This window comes from Silurus aristotelis (genome assembly GCF_946808225.1).
Source record: "Silurus aristotelis genome assembly, chromosome: 18".
Classification (NCBI taxonomy): Eukaryota; Metazoa; Chordata; class Actinopteri; order Siluriformes; family Siluridae; genus Silurus; species Silurus aristotelis.
Genome location: NC_139591.1, coordinates 8,526,117 through 8,548,961, shown reverse-complemented (window position 1 = coordinate 8,548,961; position 22,845 = coordinate 8,526,117). Strand labels below are relative to the sequence as shown.

Genomic DNA, 22,845 nt, shown 5'->3' with positions numbered 1-22,845 from the left:
GAGCATAATTCGTATATTATACATATTTATTTTTCATCTTGAGGTAGCAGAGCTGAAGACCTTGAGCTTTTCGGTGAAAGTGACGAGGATGGACAGGATTAGAAATGAGTTTATTAGAGGGACAGCGCATGTAGGATGTTTTGGAGACAAGGTGAGGGAGGCATGATTGAGATGGTTTGGACATGTTCAGAGGAGGGACATGGGGTATTATAGGTAGGGGAATGCTGAGGATGGAGCCACCAGGAGGAAGGAAAAGAGGAAGACCAAGGAGGAGGTTTATGGATGTGGTGAGGGAAGACATGCAGGTAGTTGATTTGAAAGAGGCAGATGTAGAGGACAGAGAAGTATGGAGACGGATGATCCACTGTGGTGACCCCTAATAAGAGCAGCCTTAAGAAGAAGAAGATGAAGAATATGTTAGTTAGTTTACTTGTGAATTTGGAAAATACTGAGGACTTTCTAAACCCTGATAATGTGTTGTAAGAAATGAATTATGGAAATTATTGATATGTATTCATTTAGTTTACTGCATTCATGCAATACAGTATATTGATCAAATCGTATTTTTGAAATATGATGTACTGATTTCTTGAAAATTCCTGCCATCAATAAAGATTTTAATTAAACATGCGATGAAGGTCTGTATCCCTATTTATTACCCACACTGTCTATACTGTCTCACATTGTCTGTATTGTCTATATTGTCTTGTATAGTCTGTTTTTGTCTTGTCTTGTCTGTTTTGTCATGTATAGGTTTTTTATTTATGTCTGTACTTTTGAGAGTAACAAACAGCTGGAACCAAATTCCTTGTGTGTCAACACACTTGGCCAATAAACCTGATTCTGATTCTGATTCTGATGTGCCTAAACCAATACAAAAGTCACAAATAGTCACTGCACAATTATTTTTGCACAATTATTTTTGCACAACTTATTTGCACTATTATATGACACCGTAACTCTAGACTGTCACTTCAACGCTGAACTTGCACAGCACAGTGTCACTTTATACCACACCATACTGCATATGCTTTAAGAACAATCACACTATATTACTTTCATCTGTACTCTGTTAATATCTGCCACACGCATCCATCCTTTTCCAGAATTCATGTGTATACACATATATTTTTCTATACCTTATGCTTTTTGAATTTTTTTTACTTTCTTTTTTATCTCTATATTCTATTTTCTTTTTGAATGTTTAAATGTTGGACAGTCGTAAAAAGCATTTCACTGCATGTTGTACTCTGTATGAATGTGTATATTGAATTTGAGCTTAATTTGATTATAGATGATGTGGAGTTGGTCAAACTGACCTTTTGTTTTTTTTTTGCATGCACCAATATAACTGCTAATCCATGATGGTAAACGGTGAAGCAGGCTCGTGCTTTCAAGAACTGACTCGCGCGCTGTTCATAAAGAATCTGCAAGAGCGCGCGTGTGATATGCCGCCTGTCTTTGCACACAGACAGCGCTCGTGCTTTCTCTCTCTCTCTCTCTCTCTCTCTCTCTCTCTCTCTCTCTCTCTCTCTCTCTCTTTCTCTCTCTCTCTATGGTGATTCTTATTATAATTCAGCATGTTAGGACACTCTCTTGGAGTAAAACTGCGCCCAAAATCAGCCTTTTATTCATCAGTATTTTGGAGAGGAGCGAAACGGAGGGAATTTACGCGCCGGGAGGACGCAAAGGCTCGCGCGCTGTGGTCGTCTCTGGCAGGCAAATGGAGACTTCAGGAATATGAGCGTCTGTAACACCAAGTAATTAAGAAAGTAATCAATTAAAAAGTGAAATGGCTGGATTATGATTATGCAAAAAAAAATAATAAATAACCTGATAAAACTAGATACTGATGATGATAATGAAGATTAACCGAAACGCAGATCGTCCACTTTATGTCCAACATTTTGCAACAATAAGTAGTTAACAGCAATGGGCAGTATAACTAAAAAAAGACTATACGTTCTGTTTTGAATATTCCAGGTTGTAATACCGGCATGCCAGAAAACGTCCTTCTTGTCAGGAACCTCAGGGAAGTGGGACACGTCGGGCGCGTGACGGAGTCTGGCGCGCGCCCCGCCTGGGCTGTAGCGCTCCTGGCCACTGTGCTCATCTTCATCACAGTAGTCGACGTGCTGGGCAATTTACTGGTTATCATTTCTGTGTTCCGGAATCGTAAACTGAGAAACGTGGGTGAGTATTCTAATAATTCTACAGCGTCATATATAATAATTTTAGACCTTCTTCATTTACTTTATACCGCACATACATGCTTTAAAATGGCCCGTTTTTAGATTTTTCCAAGGATTTCTGTAAGCTCCTTGTCAAAAAAATCATGTCCCCTGCAAAAAGTTTAACACCAAACTATCTATACTTTTCTTGCACTCTGAAGTGTGTCAAGGAATTGGGAGTTAGTCACTCTCGGGCGCGTGCACTTCTTGAGTGGGAAGCCTGTGAAGAAATGATGCATTGAATAAATAAAAGCATGGGCGAAAATGATACTGTAAATAGCTGAGCATCTCGTCTGTTATGTGTTGCATCATGTATCATGTGCTGTATCATGGAAAAACTAGACATTAAAAAAGCAGAAAAGTTCATACCAAGCAAGAAAACACAATAATAAATCCAAAATAAAATAATAAGTCAAAAAACACAATAACAAATCTAAAAACAAAATAACAAGCAAGAAAACACAATAATAATTCAAAAAACATATAAAAAATAATATACACAACAGCAAATTGTGGACAAGATATCAAATCTCAGAAAACATGACAATTGTGTGCATAATTTGTTGTTTTGTTTTTGTATTTATGTCATTTTCAGTATTGACATTGTGTTTCCTTGTCATTTTGTTTTGCACTTCACAGCCACCGTAGTTTTACTGTCTAGGTTTCATTTAGATGCAGAAGAAAAACAAAGACATGTAGGGCATAGATGCGTTGTTTAATAACAGTTTCAAATTTATTTCTTTATTTTTTTTAAAGAATGCACGAATTTTCATATCCTTGTATCGCATCTATTATTCAAAGATTAATTTTTATTGAACAATGAAAGTCACTTATTATAATATGTAACAGAAAACAATATAAATATTATGCACTGTCGGTTCATGCTCATAGAGAGGTTTCCTACATTTTACTACATAGAATAAGAATAATAAAGAGATTATCTCTACAAAATAATGGATATGTATTTATCCACTGATCAATAAAACATTTTCTGATTATATCTTAAATTCAGTGTGTATTGAAAACAGTTCAGTTTCAGTTGAAATTTTGGCATGCAAAAGGCACGTGTAAAAAAAATGCTGTAAAGTAAGAATGCTTTTAAATTAAGAAAATGGAAAACAAATGAACAGAAGAAAAAAACAACAGAGAAACATTTTTTTGGCGTTTGAATACAAAACAGTATCAAATCCTCTTACTGGTAGCAGTTTTTAAAGGAACTCGGCTGAAAGGTTGCTGCAAACATAATGTAGAACTAACTACAGATCTTCTGTGGATGTTGGCTGCATCAAACCCTTTTGTCTATTCATGTAATCCCAGACCAACTCAATAATGTTGAGATAAGGGCTCTGTGGAGGCCAAACCATCACTTCCAGGACTCCTTGTTCTTCGCTGTACTGAAAATAGTTCTTAATGATGTTTGGGGTAGTTGTCCTGCTGCAGAATAAATTTGGGGCCATTCAGACACCTCCCTGATAGTATTGCATGATTGATCTGCCTGTATTTCTCAGCATCGAGGACACCTTTAATCCTGACAAACTCTTCAACTCCATTTGCAGTAATGCAGCTACAAACTTAAGGGGCTTCACCGTGTTTTACTGTTGCCTGAAGACACTGGTTATTATTCTATTCTCCATTCCTTTGGCATACAACTTGTCTCCTGCTGCAGCCACATTTTGTTAATACTAGTTAATCCAAAGCAAATTTTTTTTTAACCAGTTCCTATGTTTTCATGCATAGTTGAGTCACTTAGGATTGTTACCATGTTAGAGGTGTGACATTTTACCCACTGCTGGCCAGTTAATTGGTGTACCTGGGCCCCAACGGTTTCTGCCAGTTCTTCACTGATGGCATTGCTGAACATCTTCTAATGTTGAAGGGAAGTAAGCATGATGTGTCTTTCATCTGCTGCATTAAGTTTCCCTGGCCAACCCACTATGTTCCTCAACAATGCTCGTTTCTTTGTTCTTGTTCAAAGTAGCTTGAAACCCCCAGTCTGTTTTGCCTGGGCAAGACATTGCTGATGCATTATGAGTACCTTGTGTCTTGTTGCTGTGTTCAGTATTACCATGGTGTATGACCTGTGACATGAAACTGTCTTCCACGACAGTAGTAAAATATAAAATGTACATAAGTATTCAGACTCTTTACTCTTGCAATGTTTTTACCAGTCATTGTTAATAATTCTCTATAACATTTTAGAAATGTATTAGAAATAATTGCAAAAGGTTCCCTGGTAGTCTAGTGGTTAGGATGCGGCGCTTTCAACGCTGCGGCCCGGGTTCGATCCCCGGTCAGGGAACCAACCCCAGCCATTAGGGTGCACAAGCCTTAGTGCCGGTCCCAAGCCCAGATATATGGGGAGGGTTGCGTTAGGAAGGGCATCCAGCGTAAAAAATACATACGGATGATCCGCTGTGGCGACCCCTAATGGGAGAAGCCGAAAGATTCGAAATAATTGCAAAAATCACGTCAAGTGCCACAAAAACAGAATGCTTATCTGTTATATCACAGAATATGTTCTTCTGTAAACTGTGTTTATACTTCATTAAAAAGATTATGATCTGTTTGATTCCAATTTTCTGATAACTGATTGCCTCGTCACTTCACCCGATTGCACACAACACATTACTTCCTGTGGTTCCATGCTGGGACACTCACACAGCAGAGTCACACTCACACATCACCTTTCATGCTAGCAAACATCTCAGCTGTTTAAAAGAAGTTTCCATGGAAGCATTTTATTAACATTCAAATAACACTGCAAGGGTAACAGCATTTTCACTCATCCTCCTTCCTCACATTTACTCCAGTGCCTTGGATTTTCTTGATTTTATCCTGCTTTATAAAGATTTTAAAATTATGACAGTGATTCTGCCTTCCCTGACAGCATGACAGGCATTTGAAGTCACAGTGAGCGCAGGTTCACATAACTGGACAGCTGATGGTTGGAAAATCATTGCCTTTTTTTATTCAATCTTCACCTGTCCATTGAGTATGCGCCCACTGCATCTTCAGATTCCTGTTGGCTGTCAAGAATAGTAGCCCGATCTTCTGCTCTAGTGTTTTTTTAGCTCATCTGCCTCACGGCTTGATGTATGTACTGAGATACTTTTCTGCTCACTAGTGTTATACATAGTAGATATTTGAGTTGGTTACTTCTCCTCTGATCTTCCATATGTAGAAGGTGCTTCCATAAGCAGAAGTGCTGCTCTGTGGATGATATTTAGTTTGTTTGTTTTTGGTATACAGTAAATTGTGTATAAACTCTAGGGACAGTATTAAAAATTCGAGATCAGCAGTTTCTAAAATATTGATTGCACAGTCAAGTTTCTGAGATTGTTTTTTTCCCGATTCTTAGGGTTTATGTGAATATTAAATGAAGCTCTTTACATGTATTTGCTTGTTTTTATGCATTGTGCACATTCTATATGAAATAAATGTATCCATATAAATCTCTTTGTGTTTAAAACACTCTTAAAGCCAATTCCAAGAGTCCACAGAATATAGCACAAAATATTTTGGAGCGGTAGTGAGTTCTTTTTTTTTTATTCTGTAAGTAATTTAATGTATTTTAATTATTGTTTTTTTTTTTATCTTTAACTTATGTTTATTATGCGAATGCAACACAGTAAGGACAAAAATATTGGGACACCTGACTTTTCCAGCCCTGTGTGGTTCTTTAATAAATTGTTACCTCAGATTTGAAGGCACACAAGTGGATGTCTTTGGATGTGGTAGCATATAATTTTCCCTTCACTTGAACAAGGAGACCCAAAACTCTTCCAGCATGACGATATAGAGCTTTGACCTTGAACCTACTGAACACCTTTAGGACGCTAACTATACCCCAGGCTTCCTCACTCTATATCAGTACCTGACTTTACTAATGCCTTTATGGCTATTCAATCTTATAGTCAGGTGTCCAGCAACTGTTGTACATACAGTGTATATCATTTAAGACTTTATAACATCCAAATATTTCACCACAGATTCAATGTGAATGTAAACAGACATAAAATTACCATATTGTTTCCAAATTGCCAGCAACATGCTTCAGTTATTGTCATGGTGATTGCATTTTCTCCAGACCATTCCTGTCACTAATTCTTTGTTCCAGAAGCAAACTGATTTTGCGGCAGAAATGTGTGCACTGGTCTGAGATTAGGCTTTAGAACCTTGTCAGTGAAAAATGACTCTGTGTGTGTTTGGCCTGATTTCAGCGCTCTGCTTTGATGTTATGACCCAGTGCAGTCTTATTCATAAAACAGATTGGAGTGTAATTCAAGTGCCAAACAAAACCTTTGCATGCTATTTGTATGTTTTTTAAATAACATTATACAACCAGTTAAAAACAACGAAACAAGTAATTTTGTTTTAAACCTTGCACATTAGTTTAATAATGAAGCATCAGTTCAAAGCCAGCAGTTATGTCATTTGATGTTTATGACACACATGCATGATGCTGCTTTAAAGGAAACCTAATGGAAGACATGACTTATACTCCTGAACGTCTACTGCTCATGTCAAATTCTAAGGGTCAGGCACATCTGATAAAATTGACATCTGCTTGATCTCTTTTTTCCCAGCTGCAGATTTTGCTCTTTCAAGTTTCTGCATGAACAATACTTCTCTACCCACAGGAGGAAGGAAAATGTTTTCCTACAACTTTCATCATCCACTCTTTTAAGACATGCAATGCATCTAGTATCTGCTCACAAATCATATATTAAAGTTAGACAATAATAGTAGATAAAAAACAGCAGGCTTATTTGAATTAACAATTAAAGAAAAAGAAAAATGAGAGATAATTTTTTTTTTTAAAATAATGCAAGTATTTGCAAAATGATCTAGATTTGGCTTTTGTTTGTTTGTTATATGAAGTGCACTATAATAATATGTTATGCTGAAATAAAAAAAATAATTAATGCGTCATTTTCCTAAGGTTGCATAATAGCTCTAGTTACACACTCTCATTGGCAGAAGTATGGAAACAAAAAGACAATGCTGCTTACCAAGCAGATACCAACTGTCTGGAAAAATGGGGGTTATGCAAGAGACATAGATTCTTCTTCTTTTTCTTTGGGCTGCTCTAATTAGTGGTCGTCACAGCGGATCATCTGTCTCCATACTACTCTGTCCTCTACATCTGCCTCTTTCCAACCAACTACCCGCACCATATCCGTACACTCCTCCTTGGTCTTCCTCGTTTCCGTCTTCCTGGTGGCTCCATCCTCAGCATTCTCCTACCGATATACTCCAAGTCCCTCCTCTGAACATGTCCAAACCCTCTCGATCGGGCCTCTCTCACTTTGTCCCCAAAACCTCCTACATGTGCGTCCCTCTAATGAACTAATTTCTAGTCCTGTCCATCAACATCTTCAGGTCTGCTACCTCCAGCTTTACCTCCTGTCTTTTACTCAATGCCACTTTCTCTAAACCATACAACAACGCAGGTCTCACCACAGTCCTATAAACTTTCCCTTTCACGCTTGCAGATACCCTTCTATCACAGATCACTCCTGCCACTCTTTTCCACCCTGCCTGAACTATTTTCCTTACTTCTCTAACACACTCTCCATTACTTTGTACTGTTGACCCCAGGAACCTAAACTCGTCTACCTTCACCACCTCTTCTCCCTGCATCTGCACCACTCCACTGTCCTCTCTCTCATTCACACACATGTCCACAGAATGCAACTCCTTCTGACATTCTTAAACTCCTCCATCAACATTCTCAAAGCAAATAATGTATCTGTGGTGCTCTTCCTCGGCATAAAACCATACTGTTGCTCACAGATGGTCACCTGTTCTCTCAGTCTGGCTACCACTACTATTTTCCATAACTTCCTGGTGTGACTAATCAACTTAATTTTTAAACATCTCCATGCTTTTACCGGATATGTCACATGGTCCAACCAACTTTCCACTCTTCATCCTCTTAATCGCTGCTCTCACTTCCTCCTTATTAATCCTATCCACTTCCTGCTTCACCAACTCCACATCATCCAACCTTCTCTTTCTCTTATTTTCCTCGTTCATCAGCTGCTCAAAATACTCCCTCCACCTTCTCAACACACTCTCCTCACTAGTCAACACATTTCCATCTCCATCCTTTATTGCTCTAACTTGAAGCAAATCCTTCCCAGCTCAGTCCTTCTGCCTGGCCAATCGGTACAAATCCTTTTCTACGTCCTTAGTGTCCAACTTCTCATACTGCTCCTCATATGCCTCCTCATACAGCTCCTCATATTTCTTGACTTTTGCCACATCCCTCTTTACCTGCCGCCACATCTCCTTGTACTCCTGACTCCTTTTACATCACTCTGTTGATTCCAACAGGTTTTGCCAACCTCTTTCTCCTTATGCTCTCCTGCACTTCCTCATTCCACCCCCACGTCTCTTTGTCTTTCTTTCTATTTCCAGATATTACACCAAGTACCTTTCTAGCTGTCTCCCTTATCACTTCTGCAGTAGTTGCCCAATCAACCAGCACCTCTTCGCCACTGAGTCCCTGTCTGACCTATTCTCTAAACCTTACACTACAGACTTCCTCCTTCAGTTTCCACCGTCTTATTATTTTCTTAAGACCATACCTACCCATCACATTCTCATCACATCTGTTCCATTCACCAACATGGCCATTGAACTCTGCCCCAATCACCAATCTTTCATTTCTAGCTACCCCTTCTACCACTTCATCTAACTCACTCCAGATTTTTTACTTCTCCTCCATCTCACAATCCCACTTGTGGAGCATAGGCACTGATGACATTTATCATTACTCCTTCAACTTCCAGCTTTACGTTCATCACACTATCAGAAACTCTCTTCACCGCCACTACACTCTAAATAAACTCTTCCATCAGAATCACCCCTACACCATTTTTCTTTCCATCCCCACCAAGTTAGAACAGTTGAAACCCCCCCTCCAATGGTCCTTGCCTTACTCTCTTTCCACTTGGTCTCCTGAACACACAACATATCTACCTTTCTTCTCTCCATCATATCATCTACAGTGGGGCAAAAAGTATTTAGTCAGCCACCAATTGTGCAAGTTCTCCCACTTGAAATGATGAAAGAGGCATGTAATTTTCAGCATATGTACACTCATAGGTACAAAATTAGAAAAAAAAATTCTGAAAATCACATTGTCTGATTTTTAAAGAATTTATTTGCAAATTATGGTGGAAGATAAGTATTTGGTCACTTACAAAAAAGCAAGATTCCTGGCTCTCACAGACCTGTAACTTCTTCTTTAAGAGGCTCCTCTGTCCTCCACTTGTTACCTGTATAAATGGCACCTGTTTGAACTCGTTATCAGTATAAAAGACACCCGTCCACAACCTCAAACAGTCAGACTCCAAACTCCACTATGGCCAAGACCAAAGAGCTGTCAAAGGACACCAGAAACAAAATTGTAGACCTGCACCAGGCTGGAAAGACTGAATTTGCAATCGGTAAGCAGCTCAACTGTGGGAGCAATTATTAGAAAATGGAAGACATACAAGACCACTGATAATCTCCCTCGATCTTGGGCTCTCACAAGATCTCACCCTGTGGGGTCAAAATGATCACAAGAACGGTAAGCAAAAATCCCAGAACCACACGGGGGGACCTAGTGAATGACCTGCAGAGAGCTGGGACCAAAATAACAAAGGCTACCATCAGTAACACACTATGCCGCCAGGGACTCAATTCCTGCAGTGCCAGACGAGTCCCCCTGCTTAAGCCAGTACATGTCCGGGTCCGTCTGAAGTTTGCTAGAGAGCATTTGGATGATCCAGAAGAGGATTGGGAGAATGTCATTTGGTTAGAGGAAACCAAAATAGAACTTCTTGGTAAAAACTCAACTTGTCGTGTTTGGAGGAGAAAGAATGCTGAGTTGCATCCAAAGAACACCATACCTACTGTAAAGCATGGGGGTGGAAACGTAATGCTTTGGGGCTGTTTTTCTGCAAAGGGCCCAGGACGACTGATCCATGTAAAAGAAAGGATGAATGGGGCCATGTATCGTGAGATTTTGAGTGAAAACCTCCTTCCATCAGCAAGGGCATTGAAGATGAAACGTGGCAGAGTCTTTTAGCATGACAATGATCCCAAACACACCGCCTCATAGAAAATCTTTGGAGGGAGTCGAAAATCCGTGTTGCCCAGCAACAGCCCCAAAACATCACTGCTCTAGAGGAGATCTGCATGGAGGAATGGGCCAAAATACCCAGCAACAGTGTGTAAAAACTAAAAAGACTTACAAAAAACGATTGATCTCTGTCATTGCCAACAAAGGGTATATAACAGTATTGAGATGAACTTTTGTTATTGACCAAATACTTATTTTCCACCATAATTTGCAAATATTTTTTTTTTAAATCAGACAATGTGAATTTCTGGATTTCCTTTTCTCATTTTGTCTCTCATAGTTGAAGTGTACCTATGATTAAAATTACAGGCCTCTCTCATCTTTTTAAGTGAGAGAACTTGCATAATTGGTGGCTGACTAAATACTTTTTTGCCCCACTGTATCTCTAGCCTCTACCAGTCATAGTACCAACATTTAAAGTACCCAACCTAACCTCCGTCTCCTACACTCCTCCTTTCCCTGTTGTCTCTGTAGACGTATTCCTCCTCTCCTTCTCCTTCTTCGGCCAACAGAAGCCCAATTTCCACCGGTACCCTGATGGCTATTACCTGTGGCGGTTGTTGGTAAGCTGGGCCTCAACCAATCCTGTATGAAAGTCTTATTTGTGATCCGCATATTTGATTTAGCACATGTTTTACGCAACCCTCCCCATTTATCCAGGCTTTGGACTGACACTAACGTGCACTGGCTTGTGCAACTCTAATGGCAAGAGACTTTGATTGGAGGATTAAAATACTAGGTTTATGGCATGTTGGTTTTGTTTGATGGAAGGCTCTCAATTTGATGCATTAAAAAAATCTATGAGACTGCTTAATAAAGTAGGCCATTTATCATAAAATACAGCTTATAATACACAAGGTAATAAATATTTCAACTTTGACAAGCCCACGCATCCTTCTTTAAAAACAAACTTTCATTCAAAATAATGAAAGTCTATGGGGGGTTTAAACAAATATTTCCCTGGTTTTCAACAGCCACAATATGCCCACATACTTAAAACATACTCAACTATCATCTTGAGAAAAAGAGCAGTGAATTCATTCATCATGCATTTACTGGGAATTTTTGTATTTTACAATTTCAGTACATTTATTTACTAAATCACAAAGAAAAAGTGATCATACTAAATTCACATTCTCAAAAGTTTGGAACAGCTAAAGAGAGAAAGAGCAAGAGAATTAAATTAATTTATAACACTGTAATTAATTGACTCACAGAATTACAGATTGAAACTCAATTTAAATAGTTCATTGAAAATATGAAAAGGTTTGCACTGCCTTATATATGTCATACAGTATTAGCCTTATATACTGTATGTTTTAAAGTAAAAAAAAGAAAAAAAAGCTAATTTCTATATTGAAATATTTCAGCTAAAGTAGATCCCACATGTAAGAGATGTTAGGATTTTATTAAAATATGATTTCGTCAAAATGACATGTATCAGGTGAGAGGTTAGCTCAGAAAAGGGTCAGAGGCTTCATTTTAGGTGTGTTAATACAATGGTACTTTACTCTCACATATTTTCTTGCTTTTGATTTCACATGTTCTAGCCCTCTCCCTTTATTTTGACATTAGCTTTTTTTTCTTAACGTATTGTAAATTCCAGTTTGAACTGTTCTTGTCATCTGAGTCAGACGCTTATCCTGCAACACTTGCAGTGCTCTCCAGGATCAATGATCTTAATCTGACAAATATAAAATTAGTTTTAAAAAAAATTGTTAACCATTATACATAATCATTTTTTTTAAATACACAAATAATTTTTTTTGTCTAACATATTCAAGATATCATTCTCTTTAAATATTTTGAAACAAATGTTTACCATGCATCCTTTTCCAAGGGTATTAATATGGGGTTAAGGCAATTCGTTTAGAACCAGTTTCTATGCAAAATCCCCAATACCTTTAAACACAGAAGATTAAGAAAAAATCACTTGATGCCCATTGTGAAATTACTGATAGTTTGTGGAATTTCATGGCTGGTGATTTAGTGGCTGGTGTGAAGTTGATGGCATAATAAATTCTGCTGTCTCAAGCTATTTCAGCCCCACACCTGGTTTGGTCTGCCAAGGGATTCAGACTTAGCCCGCTGCTTCATCTAAGTGCTGCTATAATCATTTTGAAACCAGAAGGAAATGTAAAGAAATGTTTTCTTATTGCATGTTATGATCATGTTTGCTTATAGTTGTAAAGGCTGACAACAATTATATACGGTACTATATTTGTGATGGACACACACATATATAAAAAAACAACAAAATTCATGTCCTTCATAGTCTATCATGAAAACCAAAGAAATCTAAAACTTGTAATGCATCTGACCTGAATATGGAACATTACATTTAATGAAATCCAATTTTTTATCCAAATCCGTTTCTCTATCTCTCATAAATACATTTTGATCATTCAAAGAAAGGGCTTACATAAGCATCTTACAGGCACTGGAGACATTTTTTATAGGCTGCAGAGTGCTTTGGCAGTAGGCGCCTTTGATGTGCACAATTTGTACTGACTATAAGGTAGGGATTGAGACTGCAGTGGTCAAATTGGTGTTATTCTGTTGCAGCAGAATTTCTGGCCCCTGGTGTCTACCAAGGTATTGGCAGTTTTCTACAGGTGATTTAGTGAGGAAATTACATAGTAAATAAATATCCTTTGCAGAAAATATTTTTGCTTCTCATTGAAAGATGCTGCAAACAATCTTATGCAATCCTAAATGTAGAATGTAGGAATCAGTGCCCACACACAGAGGATAGAACAACAAATCAGAAAATGTTGGTCTCTGTGAAATGACACTCTGTGCAGAGCTGACACATGAAATCATTTTGGAAACTGTTGAGACTTAATGGTAATTTTGGGGAGGGGGTGATTTGGACTAACTCAATGTCAAATGCAGGTGGCCAGTGGTATTTGTCAAGCCTAAAAATGCTTTAATTGACTGTCAGTCAAAATATTAAACCTTATACAGCACTAAATATGGTGTTCGTGGAAATCGTTTGGAATGTTTGTTGGTTTGAGATATAAATTCAAATATTATAAGTTTATGCAGTTTATGTATTCATTTGTGGACATACAAATACAAGGAAAATGAAGAAAATGATATTTACAAACAAATTCTGCATACAGAGGTGACCAAAGTTCCCAACATTTGTTGAACTTGCAGCAAATTTCTCAGTGCTGTTTTTGTTTTTTGTTTTTTTTGTTTTTTGCAGTAAATGTTCTATTGGAACCAGTTAAAGCTACAGTATTCATTATGTAAATAAACTTCCTGATAGTCTGCAAGTAATAATGGAATCATTTTAGTTGAGAATTTGAATTGGTCAAATAATTTTCTTTCTGTCTGTTGAGAATGACATTTGAAATTAAAAACACTGATACTTATCCATATTGAATAGGAGAATAATTTATTTTTTGATATGCTACTTTATCATGGCTGAAAGTCACTTAAGCCTAGCATAAAACACGTAGGGTGCGGTGAAGCTTTCAATATGTAAATTCTGAAAGAATTTACAATGAGGTCTTTACTGCCCACAGGTGACATTATTATTAATGCTGGTGGTTGGTAGACATAGCATGTGGCAAATGTGGTATTTAATGGAATACACATCTTCAGTTGCATTCACCTTCAATTGCTTCCATTATGCATGTGCAATCACTTTCCTTACTAAATTATCTACCCCCTTCCTGCCTGAAGCATGCTGATACTGCTGGACATGCCTGCTGGAAGAAACTTATGCAAAAATCCTGAGAGCTGTCAATGGACACAAGGCTGGTGGGGACAGATTACTAATAGATTAACAAGATTATTAGAATGCTACTTCTCCAATACCTTTGGCCACAGCATGACATGCCAAAGCAGACACTTCATGCTGTTCAGTAATACATGCATTTTGCTTTGTTGTCTTATCATAACAAAACACTACCTTTAAAAAAAAAAAAATCCTTTATTGGGTCATATATCATGTTGCAGCAATAGTCACACAGCAAATAGAATGCAGAAAGTAGGTTGATAGGCTGACCCTGTGTAGAGACATGGACTTATTATTATTATTATTATTATTATTATTATTATTATTATTATTATTATTATTATTATTATTATTATTATTGGCTTTCCTAAAGGCCATTGGACTAACACCTCAGGGTGTTCAAGTGTGCATCTGTCAGTACTACTGATAAGCTTCGAACATTCACAGAGGCTCAGAGCCAACACGGAATAGGGCGGGGTGTAGCATTCTTAGTTTTGTTAGTGGATTTTCTGTTTCCAACTAGATATACAAATTGAACATATGAGTGTTGTGTTGTCACTTGCAGCTCTTTCAATAATGCTTACATAGCATACAAGTTAAGCTTCATTCCAATAAACTACAGATTTGGAAAAAACAGGTCAAATAAACTCTTATTGTCAATTTTTTTTCAGTCCTTGAGCTTACCCTATGTGAGAACAGGAGGTCTTTCTGTCTGGTCACATGCTGTTTGGGTTGTCTTTACAGCAGTTAATTTTTAGACATGGGGCACTGCAGGGCCTCTAAGCAACACAAACATATGAATAATGGATGCTAGAGGTAAATCAAAGGGAAGGACACTGATGCATAACTCCATTTATGTGGAAGCAAAAAAGTCATCTATTCTCCACAGAAATTGGAGTGTCAGTATAGCCAAGTGCTTTGGGTATTGCACCTCTGTGGTGCTGTTCCCTTTGTTTGGCATTAGTCAGCATTAAACTATACCATGTGGTCTGTGAGTTCAGTAGCCTCTGGTCTGATGTCATCAATACTTGATGCTTTATATTGGAAAATTATTCTGAAGGGGAAAATCTAATCATAATTTTTTTTGTTTATTTTTTAAGATGATGATGATAATGATGATGATAACAATTAATGTGATTCAAGCACTGAAGACTTTTGAGCTCACTACGCTGGCATTACACATTTTTTATACATTGCACTTATTTTACTGCAACAAAAACAAAATCATACTCAGTCAAATCAGAGGATTACATTTTCCTAATGTATTTAGCATCTTTGATCCTACTTCTTCAACTTATTGGAGAATGGGAAAGAGAAATAGCATGGCATAGTGGGGGTGTATTGTACAGTAGGTTATCTAATGAAGTAATAGGTGAAAACTTTGCTGTTGGTGGTCAACCAAGAAATCAATTACATAGAATGTTTCTACCATTTCCAAAGGAATTTTAAAAGGTAAACCTAGAACTGTACTACTTTAAAAAAAAAAAAATTATGTCTGTAAAATGATTTCATTCTCCTCCCATTATGACCCATTGATGTGTCATTTTTTTTATAAAATTATCAGTTTTTTCCAGTGTTATCAACTTTCTTTAACTGTGCAGAGAGAACTGATCAGCACACAAAAGAGTGGAGAGATATATTAAGTGTTGGATTAAATGTAAAAAAATAAAATAAAATAAAAGTTTAATTATAAAATACATGAAATCTTATAAAAAGGATTATGATCAAAGGCAAAGATGAGACACAAAAATGACCACATGCATTACACATGCACACAGAAGATAAATGTAAAATTGTTAAATCTGTTTAATATAAAATGTTATCTATAAAACAAATAACCTAAGATACTGCTGAACACTTGGCTCCTTTTTATTATCTTTTTTTTTTTGTTATTGAAAAAATTAAAAATTTTTATAACATTTTTTTAATTAGACACAGTGCACAATTAATTTTTTATCTGTAATTAAGTCTTAAAGTATGTTTAAGTTTTGAAACCATGTGAAATTAACAATATCTGTGAAAAACATCAACTTAAATGCCTTCTCAGTCCATTTTTTTTAACATCAGTGCATGTTGAGGAAAAGTGAGGCTGCACTATAGAGTGCTTACATCCGATTACAGGCAGTGGACCACAAGATCACTTCAGTGCTCTATAGTTGTTTGTATAGTTGTATAGTTGTATAGCACAGACTGATGTGGAATTAATCTTACAAACCAGATTGCAAGCTACAGTCCATTGCCTCTCACTTAGTGTGCTTATTTAGAAACAATATGAATGAAATTTTACCAGTGGTTATGATATATGATCAAATTTAAAGGGTAAAATATATACTGAAAAAATAGAATTTTTGTGTTTCATTGTGTGCTTCAAAAGCAAACAGTGAAAGATAATAAAAGTGGTGACAACTTTATTTTCTTACCCTGTGTACCTTTAAAAAGAAAACCTATCACAGAGAGCAAAGCAGTGGTAGTATGCTTAAGAGCTCGGCATGGTTGAAAACACATCACAGAAGAACAAATATAAGTGGTTTCCCCATACTGTGTAAAATGTTACCAACTGTTATATTGTCTTCAGTAATGTCATCTACAGTAAATGTGAAGAAATATTCAATTTAATTCAATTCATTTTTATTATCAATTCAATTGTATTATTATATACATACATACATACATACATACATACATACATACATACATACATACATACAGTATATATATATATATATATATATATATATATATATATATATATATATATATATATATATATATATATACTGTATATACAGTGGCGGTGTCAGGGATTCACCAGCCACACCTTCACCAAACCCACCTATCACTCTAAGTAGCTCTCCAACCTACTAACCACCTGCACCTGACACTCATCAACCACCACCCTATATAACCTCCGTTCCCCCACCAGCTCATTGTCTGTTCTCTACCCAAGCTACAGATATCCTGTTCTGGTTTGGATTATTGTTGTTTGCTGGATTCTATTAAGTTCTACGAACTCTCTGCTCTTTGCATTTACCAGGTTTAGTCAAACCTGGAGTTTATGTTTGGTTCGCCGTTTTCTGCCCTTTGCCTTTTGCTGTTTATTAAAACCTTTGTTATTTGCACTTCGGTTTCCGGCACGTTCTTCCGCCTGACAGGCGGGCCATGCATTTGGTACCTGGCCCTTCAGTGAGAACTTACCCGACTTAATCCACCTCTTAATACCACCACTATCATGTCACGATTATAGAAACCATCAATACTATACAAAAACACAATATAACAATGTGTGGCATTACAGAGAGCGAGGCATTTCACATATGGAGGGTGAATACCATTTTACCTAAGCAAGAAACCCAGTTAAGACAACTCCTAACCTCTACACTACAACCGCATCTGTGCACCTACATCATCTGGAGCAGTTCAGAATATATTTGTCAAATAACATGACAAAAACATAAAAAAAAAATAAAATACAACCTACTCACCAGAGATGCATACTCATAATTTGTACCGCTCCTCAGAGGCTGTAAGCAAGTGATACCGCTCATAGTCACTGGTCTGGAAGCGGCGAACAAACATTCACATACACGTACTTGATGCATACACGTACTGGAAGACTGTTAAGAATAAATTAATACAATTTCATGGAAAAAATATTAGAATTTAGGTTGTAAATGTACGGTTAGTGCTTCTGATAGTGTTTAGGCCATCAGAAAAGGCTTTGCTGGCCCTGACCGCCACCATATATATATATATATATATATATATATATATATATATATATATATATATATATATATATATATATATATATATATATATATATATATATATATAAAAACATGTGTAGCCTGGATTTTCTAACATAATTAACTAAACAATATATCAACAATGACAGCAATAAGAAAACTTTAATCAAAATGCAACTCCTTTCTAGGAGAGACAAAGACAGAGAGTAAGTATACTCTTAGGATTGAGGTCAAATTTAGAATCTTGAAGAACAGAGTACCAGCGGAAAGTTGACAAGTGGAATGTCTCAGCAGAGCAGACCAGTGTTGAGATTGCACAAGCCTTATTTTACCCTGTCACAGTGTATTCTTATATATATATATAAAAAAATGAATTCTCCCACATGCCACACAAATTTTACTTATTTGAGTATTTGCTTCTACAAATATCTGTAGTGAAAAACAAACACAAATATCTTCCCCATATGTTTATTAGTTATTTTATTTGCTATATGCAAAGTATACCAGAGAAAGTGCCCACTGAAATGCTCGTGGTGAGGCTCTGTAAACTTTCTAAAGCACAGATGATATGTACAGTCGGCAGCAGCAGCAGAATAAAGTAACAGAGTTGTCACTATGCTATAACAGAAATGTAAGCAATGTGCTTAATGTGTCATTTAATGTGCTTAACATGACACCACACAGCTATTTAGTCGTCTCTTGGATTGCAAATAAAACGTTTTTTAGCTTGTTCCACAATGACTGTAAGCTTTAAAACTGCTTGCTTGACTCTAGATTAACAAACAAGCTGGATAAGTGCTATCCTCCATAATATTGTGAACTATTCTCAGGCAGCATATCTGTCTAAGCTGTCCTCTAAGTTCTTAAGTTTGTCACCTCTAAGTTCTCTAAATTCCTGAGTTTGCTACCCATGATTTGCTCAGCTACCTTTACCATACTCTGCAGGGACTTGTGATTGGTGGTGGTGCCATACCAGACAGTAATGGAGCCACTCAGGATGTTATGAGGATGTTACAGGGCAGATCATTCTTGTGCCCCCCTTAGGAAGCATCTCTGTCAGGGGAAACTTGATGTGGTTAGATTGCAGAATCCAAATTGGTTTGTGGATAGATTTTGAAACTTTAAGCTGGTAACCACAACCACACTGTCCATGTATAAAAGAACATGCTCTCTTAAATCCACAAGCATTTCTTTAGTTTTGCTAACGTTGAGACAGAGGTTATTGTCACAGCACCACTGTGACAGTGCTTTGTTTTTTTTTTTCCTTTAGACTGTCTTCTCCCTGTTGGAGGAGGCAGGACTGTAGTGTCATCAATACATTTCTGAATAGTGTTTAAACTGTGCTTTGTGGCACAGTCCTCTGTAAAAAAGGAAGTACAGAAGTCTGTCAGCGTGAAGGACACGAAATTGCCAACCTTCTCTCCCCTGGGTCTGCCAATCAAAAAATCCAGTATTCAATTGCACAGTTGGGTGTCCAGGTCTAAAGCATTAACCTTGGGGATCAGCTTAGCAAGAATATTGAACTGAATATTGAACTATAATTAATGAACCTCACTTTGATACATATGATATTTTTATCTAAGTCTGTCTTAGTCAGTAGAAAGTTTAGCAGCAGGAGAGTGAGTGCTTGCCTAAGAGTATTGAACATATTAAGCTTGTCAGATGTGCGAGTGCATTAGAATTTGTTCTTCCCACCATGCAATTTCAAATGCTCAGTTTTAGTCAGACTTTTTAGGGCATATCTTGCCAACCTGTAGGCCTGGTTTAGGTCCTGAATTGCTTGCAACTTGCATAATCTTACCTTAGACATCAGCATTAATCCAGAAATTTGTTTGGGAAATAACCTCTCTGTGGTCTTACAGTCGACATCTTTAATGCACTTAGAAATGAAGCCTGTCACAAAAGTTTTTTATGTCTTTTTCACTGCATTAGCCAGAAAAGGAAACATCAGCCAAATAGTGGTGTCAAAGCAGTCCTGAAACATGATGGTGGCTCCCCTCATGAACTGTTCTTAGAGCTATTTTTTTTTCCTTTTGGAGACTTTCTATGGAGGCAGCAGTAGAATAAAGATGTGACCAGTTTGACCAAATGTCGGATAAATGTATTACAATATTGTTATTTAATCACCTAAAAAAGTTTATGTACCTCATATTGGTGGTGTAATGCACATCATTGAGGAAACCAGGGGTTCTAGATTTTTCACATCAAAGGATAAAAAAAATCATTCTATAATTAGCTCATGTTCAATTTTAAAAGTAAAGAAACTTAGTTATAACTTCTTAATTAAATTTTTTATTTTTTAATTGTTTTTTTGTGATATACTTTAATTATATTATATTTATTTTGCTAACACTATTGCAGGAGATTCAATTATACTGTTCCACATGCTACTGTCCAATTTGCATTCTGCAAATCTTTATTTTTTGTTTTAAAACTTTTTTTTTATCCCTTTTTTTCAGGTAATGTGTTTGTAGTTAGCCTGGCCTTTGCTGATTTGGTAGTGGCTTTCTACCCATACCCACTCGTTCTGTATGCATTGTTCCATGACGGATGGTCACTGGGGGACACACAATGCCAAGTGAGTGGCTTCCTAATGGGCCTGAGTGTAATTGGTTCAGTGTTCAACATCACAGGCATTGCTATCAATCGCTATTGCTACATTTGCCACAGCTTTGCCTATGGGCGCCTCTACAGCTTCCGTAACACACTGCTACTGGTGGCACTCATCTGGATGTTGACTGTGCTGGCCATTCTCCCCAACTTCTTTGTAGGCTCGCTCAGCTATGACCCCAGAGTCTACTCATGCACATTTACTCAGACAGCCAGTAGCTCATACACAGTGGCAGTGGTGGTGATGCACTTCCTGGTACCCATTGCGGTGGTGACCTTCTGCTACCTCCGCATCTGGGTGCTGGTCATTCAGGTCCGCCGCAAAGTAAGAAAGGAAGCGCATGGCAGGGTACGACGTAGTGACCTGCAAAACTTTGTCACTATGTTTGTAGTATTTGTTCTGTTTGCCCTTTGCTGGGCACCACTGAACCTTATTGGCCTGGTGGTAGCAGTCAACCCAGAAGTAATGGCCCCTCGCATCCCTGAGTGGCTGTTTGTGGTTAGCTATTTTATGGCCTACTTCAACAGCTGTCTTAATGCTATCATCTACGGGCTGCTGAACCGGAATTTCCGCAAGGAGTACAAGAGCATTGTAACATCTGTGTGGATGCCACGGCGGTTTGTATCAGAGACATCCAGAGTTGCCACAGATGGGATGCGAAGCAAACCCTCACCAGCTATCAACAATGACTGAATATGCCACACAGACAATCAGTTTTCTCTGTTGCCTCAAATAGGAAATGCCAATTCAGTGAAATGCCAATTTTTAATGAGTATGTCATAACTTGTCATGTGAATAATTTGTTTGCCTGTTTACACAGCTCAGGGTGCTTATCTACTTTTTGCCACTGTGGAAAGATCAGTTTTAAAGCATTGTAATTATATTTTAATAATTAATGCTGAATATATGTGTATTATTTTGGGTTTAACTGTATTCATGCTGGTGACATCAAAGTATTTTGTCTCATGCAAGATATGTTGGTACTTATTGTGCATGTGTTAACCTTAAACCAAATAATGAAAACATGCTGAAAGATTTCTGTGTACGGAGAGTGATGTAGTTAAGACAAACATGTCAAAGGTCTAGTAAATCTGGATAAATCAAGATCTATAATCTGTTTCAAATGATTAAGTCAAGAAAAAGAAATTTGACCTTCATTGATGTGATGGCTTATCTAATCTATTTTGTTTGTCTCTTATCGTTCACACATTAAAATAATTGACGTTTTGTTATTTGCCAGAAGAAATATGTGCATGACTGTATTATATAAATTTTTATTACTTTAACAATTGTGAAAAATAAGTACCAGGCAGAAACATATAAAAGTGAAAGACTGACATTTAAGAGGTTTTCACATTCAGGGAATGTGATAAATGTATTAAAGATAGTTGGACTGAGAATGTACAATTTAATTTAGACTTTATGTACTGCGCACAATCATGCTGCTTTACCAGTGACCTCAATAAAGAAAGAATTCAAATGAAAGCTATGCTGCTTATGCAGCTGTTCTCAGTGCTGATGAAGTGGTTGAATCAGGGATTAGAATGAATGAATGAGATGTGTTTAAACCTTATGGCTGCAAATTCACACAGGATTATGCAGCGTGTATGGGGATTGTGTGTGAGATTGGCAATGATAAGAATGAATAATTTAACAAGCTCTTCACAATATTCAGTACACATATACCCACACTCAGAGAGCTTGGAAACAGGTTTACAATGACTTTTATAAATTTTCAATGGCTTTTATAGATGCAAAATATAAAAATACTATATGATGTATGCCAGAGTAGGTGAATACAGTATATATCAGGAAATCAGAAACTACTTGAGGATTGTGATTGATTTATTTATTAATGATCCATTATTGAAGATTCATGGGTAAATATGCCAAAAAGAGGTCTGTGACTGCAGCATCTGGCTAAATGGCTAATCTGACACCAGTGTATGCGTTGTTGTTCTTTTGATTGTTAACAGCTCACTGGCTCTCAGCCTAAGGCCTAACAAATAGCCTCAATGAGATGTATATGCATAATATTTATTTGAAGTCCATAATAATTTTGTGTAGTGAATGTAAAAATGCTAAGACGAACAGCACCTATATTCCACAAATATAGATTAAAATGTTGGGGAAAAAATGTATACATCCATGTAGATAACATAAAAAAATAATGTGAGTGAACCTCTAATAAGTAATTAGTGCAGACTTGCCACATTATATTTTAGTATCATGATTCAAGGCTGGACATAAAGCACATAAGGCATACCGCCAAAGAAAGTCTTAAACTGTCCTTGTTTTTGGACTGCATGCCAGGTAAAGGTTTATTCATATTTCTTTTACTGTTAATAGTGAGCTGATCTTAAAAAGTTATA

General features: G+C 37.0%; 1 protein-coding gene across 1 annotated transcript; it reads left to right on the top strand.

The window, feature by feature from the left end:
* The first annotated feature begins 1,400 nt into the window (after positions 1-1,400).
* On the top strand, positions 1,401-21,388 carry mtnr1bb (melatonin receptor 1Bb). Its single transcript, XM_083569162.1, has 3 exons — positions 1,401-1,760; positions 1,984-2,193; positions 20,322-21,388. Exons 2-3 carry the CDS (start codon positions 1,998-2,000, stop codon positions 21,164-21,166), a joined length of 1,041 nt encoding a protein of 346 aa, XP_083425288.1. The 5' UTR covers positions 1,401-1,760; positions 1,984-1,997; the 3' UTR covers positions 21,167-21,388.
* Positions 21,389-22,845: the final 1,457 nt, after the last annotated feature.